Here is a 6,597-nt window from a genome sequence, read left to right on the forward strand (position 1 = left end):
CAAAGAGCATATTTTATGTTTTTTGGCTTATACAAAGGATAGTGTTAACATTTATGGCAGTTTTTCCCCTCTGACAGGATTTTAAAATAATCTCAAATGCTTTTTTTCTTTCATTTGCCATTAGTTAAGACTGCAGTTAAGTCTCCATTCAGTCACTTCACTCTATTGTTGGGTTCAGATAGGTGAAGCACTGCAGAATGATCAGGAAGGAATGATATACTGTGGAAAAAGAGGCGATCTACCTCAGTAAGCTTACTGGCTCTGAAGCCACTGCACTCTCAGTTCCTCCACCTCTTTGCCGTACCAGTCATGGAGTTTGGAGAAGCAGCCGGTTCCAGGGCATACGGGGCTTTCCAGAGAAGCACCTTTTCTCCGGGGAGGCACAGGCGGAGCCCTCGCTCCATCAGCTCCGTATCCAGTGACATTTGCAGGGTCCCCGGAGCTTTCCCATACCGCACAGGATGAAGCTCCCTCCACAAAGCCGTTAGCCAAGGCAGCTGGTGGTTTACTCCATGCAACACCATTCTCCTTGGAGGGCCCAGAGATGAGCTGCAGCTCATCCTGTTGGTTCTTCTGGGCAGAGAAGGAGGCTGACATGGGAGGGACACTTGATGATGACGATGATATGGAGGACGAGGAAGATGAAGAAGAAGATGCTCCAGACCTGGACCGTCCCATATGGTTTCGCTTTGAGGACTTGGGCCTGCCCTGCAGGTTTCCAACTCCAGCCCCAACAAAGCTGCCTCCGGCAGCCTCCTGGATCTCCTCCAGCTGCCTCTCCAGCTCTTTCACCACCAGCCTCATGTAGTCAAAGCTGGCCCTTGACAGCGCTTTCACCCAGGACTCCATGGCTGCTTGGTTCTCAGCAGCCATCTTGTACACACGAGCTTTGGCGCAATCAAACTTGATGGCAAAGGCGAACTCCTCGGTCGACTCACACAGCTCCACGGTGCATCCTTCAAGAACGATGACGCCAATGGGCTCTCGGCTGTCGCGCTCTTCGAAGTAGAAGAGCATGTTACCCTTCAGGACAAACCAACGGCGGTGATAAGCAGTGTTGCGCTCCCCCTTTTTGAACAGGAAGCCCGTCTTGTCTGGTGGTGAATCACAGGTGGCGTAGTGCGCCATGCTGCGCTCGTTCAGCTTCATCTTCTCCCCTCCTCCGTTTCAGATTTATTTACCTAAGAATATTACAAAGTCAGAGGTCATCACAAGGTTAAATTTATCAGCTCATACTCAAAAGGTACAACAAGAACCTGCACAGTGTACTTCCTGCCAACTTTAACTTGTGCTTATCTATGTTTGCTGAAAGAAAAAAAAAAACTTTATCACAGTACCATACTAAATTGTGGTTCACTGACACTGTAAAGTAGTTATAATAAGTTCTTCAATAACAGTCTATTTGCATTTCTCCTTTCAGAAAAGGTCAGAGCCGTGGGGCAGGAGTTAAAAACGAGTGACTGAATTTTGCACTCTTGGGAACTTTAGAAAGGGCACATGCTTGCAAAGTGGACTTCAACCTATTCCTGTTCTTCTTCTCCCCGCTGAGACATCCTGCCAATGTAAACACTGTCCATTTACTTTGTTTTGCCTGTCATAACACCAACAGAGCGCTGTAGCACACATAAATACTGCAACCCCCTGCAGGTGCAAGACAAATTGAAGGTCTAACTTGCACAGCATGGACAGATTAGTGCGTTACATGCTGTTTAATCACATGTTCAACTGTAAACTGGGGCTCAGATTACCTCCTGCTAATCCAATTTTACTCTTGTTAGGAAACAGAAGTAAGGCACTTTATTATTTTGATGGTAGTTAATAGCTTGTTTGTATTATAGCTTTCGCTTTTTGGTAATGAAGCTATTATCTGAGGACCATGAGAGTAAGCTGGAAGGGAAACTTGTCTGGGAGGCAGTGGAAGTCATTGAGGAAGATGTGGTGGAAGATCGGGCTGGAAAAAGGAAGACAGTGGAGCGTAGGAAGGTGGTGGAGCAGGATGTCCACGTTGGTGTATTCTCTGTAGCTCCTTGATGGTCAAGCAAGGCTCCTCCGAGTGCTCGAGATTCCTTCATTTTCTAGTCCTTGAAATTCTACAAATGTTTTTTCTTTTCTTTTCCTTTTTAAGATTTAAACTAGATGTGTACTGCCTTAGGATACAGGGGAAACCCCACGTCGATAGTTTTCCCAAAATGGGCATCAATACCCCATCAGACAAATTCACCTTTGCACATGCTATAACTCATGTTTCTTATTTTCTTCCCAACATCAGAATAAAAACAGGAGAAACCAATTAAAAAGCTTCAGGTTCATTGAGTATGCACTAAGTTTATTATAGTTCATTAAAACTATAATAAACTTAGTTTATAGTTAAATAGTTAACTGAGATATAAGTACTTTCCAAAGGTCTCTAGTCACCCCACATGTCTATATATATTTTGCAAGGACAATGGTAAACAGTTGCAGTGATTTACTGAAACATGCAAACATGACAGGAAATACAGCTTATACAGTGTCGAAGACATTCAGAGCTCCTCTCTGGATGTTGGCTGCCTTTTGTTGTGTTCTTTGTTAAGATCATTGTTTCAGTAATCACTAATAATTGCTTCCATCAGACCCGTTTCCACTGATTTTCAGTTCTTCTGTAATTTGGCATTCCTTTGCCTTTTGTGTTTCCCTTCCTTAAAAAAATGGCTTATTGACTGCCATTCTTCCACTGAGGCCATTTCTGATAAGGCTTCATGGAAGAATAGATGGATCAACTAAAGAGCCAGATGCATCCCTCAGATCTTGTGTCAGATTTCTTTTCTGTTTCTTTGGAGCACTGTTCATCATTTTTAGATACTGTTCATCTGCCGTAGTTTTTTTTTTTTTTTTTTTAAACCTGCCTCTTCTTCTTTTTTCCTCCTCTTGTCCAGTTTCCTCATGTGCTTTAGGGACACACTGTATACCATGCTTTCAGCTACTAGCTCTTTTGGAATCAACCTTTGGTGCAAGCATGTCATTTGTGTGCCTTTCAGACTGTTATCTTTGGCATTTTTCACAGATTCATATGAGGAAATGGGAACAAATTAGGTGTCTTTGCAACAGCCTGCTAGTAACAAATTTCCTGACGACACAATTTAAAATTGGTTCTTTGCCAAGTTGTCAGACAAGTTGTAGACAGAACCCTGGTTCATCCTTTGAGTCAGGTGCCTTTTTTATGCTTTAATGACTCATAGGTTAGTGTTAAGTGACCTAACAAACAAGTAAAAGACTTCCCTGAAAATGAGTGAAAAAGAGCCAAAGAAAAACTTTGAGAGACATTCGGAAAGCCTCGACAGCCAATGCTCCAGACCATTTAAAAAAAGAAAGGAATAACAAAAGTGTTTGTAACACAGATTCTTAACTTCTTAAATCTACTCCTGAAAAATTAATATGCAAGTAAGGAAAAAGTATAAGTAAGAGTTTAAAACAGCTGAAATTAGACTAAAAAGAAAATAAAAACATGTCTTGCTTACTGACCGTCCAAACAAAACCCATCCCTCACTTACGTGCTTGTCTCATATCCAGCCGACATCCACGTCCGTCCTCCCATCACATCTGGAGCTCTTAACTGAACAGTCTCCCACTTCTTCTGACTTCTTCGCCCTTCTCGACTAAATACTAAAAAAGACCAAAGTAACGAGTTTTATTTCACGTTTATTTTACACTCAGGAAGCCGCATAAACGACAGAATCCAAGAGGAAGCGGCCAGTTCAGCGTCCTCGCTCGTTTTAGACGTTAAGAGGATTATTAGCCGCAAGTTTTTTCCACCGCTTCGTGCTTTTTTTGGAGCGAGTGATTCACCATCAAGGAGGGCTGACTGGTCACAAGCATTTGACACATCAGCACTTTACAGGAATTCGTGCTGGCCTTCAGTAACACAGCGAGAGCAACACGAACGAGCGTGCTTGAAGGCACATCTCTCAGTGCCAACTAGCTTCACGCCTTTAGCCTCTTTCGTGGAAACAAACATGCATCCAACGTCTATCCAGCCGGCAGACTGCAGACGAGCTGCTAGAGGTGGACTCTCACAAGTTAGGACAATATTATAATAACCAGCTAAGTGTTAGTATTCATTACCTGCGCGTAAACAGAAAACCTCCCTCTTCTTCCAAGCCGATAGTCCCACAGTTTTTTTTTTCTTTTTTTGCTTTTCCCTTTCTCTCTTCCTCGCCTCTTTCTTTTTTCTTCTTTTCCCCCGGTCACGTGACACACTAACAGAGCGCGCGTTGTGCCTAACCCTGCCAGCTTGACAGGGCGGGGTGATCACTTCACTTTAGCTCTCGTGAAACAGCCGTCATCCGGATAAGCAGTAATATAAAACAGGCGCGTCTGTCTGTGCCCTTGGAAAGGTGGCTGCTGTCTTCTCCACCTGCACGGATGGAGCATTGCTGAATATACAGGTCTGTGCAAAAGTCTCGAGTCACCTGTCATTCCTTTATATTTAGGGTTTAAATAGAGTTTGTATTTAAAAAGAAAATGTATTGAACAATAATTCACCTGGATTTCCTAAGGTCTTTCAAAGTTCCTCTTTATGTCTTTATGCCTGACCATTTTCATAGACATTATTTTTGTTTATTGGGCAACTTAACACTGAGCTATGAATCATTCAAGCATGAAAAAGGCACCTAACTCAAGGAATTAACCAGTGTTGTGTCTACATCACAAACAACTTGGCAAAGAACCGGTTTTAAAATGTATCTCTTTAGGCACTTTGTTACCAGCAGCCTGTTGTAAAAAGATACAATTTGTTCCCATTTCATTAATTATATCTACCTGAAATACCAACAATAACACAGTTTGAAAGGCTTCAAATAGTATTTGGTACTAACAACGTGATTCCCAAAAATCTATTAGCCTGAAACTTGGAATACCTCAGCACTTTGTGCAGTGTGGCCTTAAAAAATGGAGGAAATTGGACGAACGGAGAACAAAAGATGATCTGACAGGCCTAAAAAAACTCTCTATAAGTGATATCCTTAAGAAAAAAATCTAGCAACAGGATCCTGAGAGATCCCTTCAGATGATCCAGCTAATGTTTGGAAATGGTCTCAGTGGAAGGATGGCTGACATGAACCCTTTCTTAAGCAGGGAGAAAAGGCTGAGGTATGCCACATTTCACAAGAACTGGACTGAAAAGCAATGGCAACAGGACTTGTGGAGTGATGAATCCAAATTTGCTTCAGTAATATTGATGCAGTGATCTTGACGGACAAAAGACACCCAACATCCAAAAGACTCCTTTAAGAAACCTGGTTAACTATTCCTGAAGAAATAACAAGAAAGCCTTTCTAACCGAGTTCAGGCTATGATGCACAGCAAAATTGATCATATTAGACGTCAATTTTCAAGCTTGTTGAAATTTGTAGGGTTTTTTTTTCTCCCTTATTTACTGGATTTTCATGTATGCTTGCACATATTTTAATTAATCACTGCAAGTGTTTCCCATTTTCACTGCAAAACATAAAGAAATTGGTGACTTAAGACTTTTGCATGGTATTGCATTAATCTGAAACATTGTTTTAAACAGTCAGTAGCTTTTCGGGATTCATGTGGTCCTAAGAGTAGCTGTTTTTACTCTAGACATTATCTGGTCTCTTGATGTGGTCTGACGTGGACTAAATGGAAAATACAAACACCAGCCTCACTTCTTGTGTTTTCACTCTTTCTCTGTAAATCTAATATACTTTAACAAGTGTCTGAATAACATATTTTGCTAATCATATTTCAAGTAAAATAATCACATATTATGGTAATTACTGCCTCAGGATTCAAAATATATTTAACATTCTCCAATCAGTAGGGCTATTGGTTCCTAAATTTTTAATATTGTAACTAAATAATCATAGCTTTGTTATATATCAGTAACACATTCATTATAGTGTCATAGCACCACGAGCATCTTTAGTTTGTTCTGCTTTGTGAAAATTTGCACATTTACTATAATTACAACATAAGGCACCCCGGGATTAAATGCAAGTAGTTTTTTATTGTCACGGCCTGATTCCCATTCACTTGGGCTGCAAACAGCTGCCCAGCTCTGTTGCAGTCCTTTCATGGAGAGCCCTGCTTGAGGGCACTCCAAAAGGCAGAGTTAAAGATATCTTTTTCTCATGCACATTCTTAGCAGAGCTTTCCAGTTCATGCATTTGAACTTATGATGTTCCCCTCTGTCCTCTAGGCCACCGCTGCCCCGTTCCTGTAACCCTGTCACTTTTATGGCACTGAGCTGCTGGCTGCGGTCTGTTTTTGTATGACCATGACAAGCCACCATGAATTCATCTGAATTATTCTAATGAATACGATATTCTGAATATCTTCGGGAGACAGCTGATGGCCTTTAGCACTGCCAGCCTGCTATCTCATCACACTAATCTTCAATTAACTGATGCAGCTGCTGATGCCATTTTCTGTCATTCTCTTTTTGAAACGTTTGCTCTCACTGCTTTTTGGTAACTTTGATGAAGTGTGACGCTCTCGGAGGCAGTTTAATTTCCTCAGTTGGGCTCCCGGTTCACAGAGGCTCAACATATCCGTGAGATAAACGCACAAGAGGACAGCTTTTAATAGAGAATA

General features: G+C 41.7%; 1 protein-coding gene across 1 annotated transcript; it reads right to left on the reverse strand.

The window, feature by feature from the left end:
- On the reverse strand, positions 1 to 4,157 carry LOC146621459 (sesquipedalian-1-like). Its single transcript, XM_085368463.1, has 3 exons — positions 4,102 to 4,157; positions 3,531 to 3,642; positions 1 to 1,181 (listed from the first exon to the last, which is right to left on the reverse strand). The coding sequence occupies exon 3, from the start codon at positions 1,147 to 1,149 to the stop codon at positions 253 to 255; it is 897 nt and encodes a 298-aa protein (XP_085224589.1). The 5' UTR covers positions 1,150 to 1,181; positions 3,531 to 3,642; positions 4,102 to 4,157; the 3' UTR covers positions 1 to 252.
- Between the last annotated feature and the right edge of the window lie 2,440 nt (positions 4,158 to 6,597).

Source organism: Diplotaxodon limnothrissa, linkage group LG12 (assembly GCF_057381915.1).
Source record: "Diplotaxodon limnothrissa isolate DT_005_m linkage group LG12, D_limnothrissa_male_GT1.1, whole genome shotgun sequence".
NCBI classification, from domain to species: domain Eukaryota; kingdom Metazoa; phylum Chordata; class Actinopteri; order Cichliformes; family Cichlidae; genus Diplotaxodon; species Diplotaxodon limnothrissa.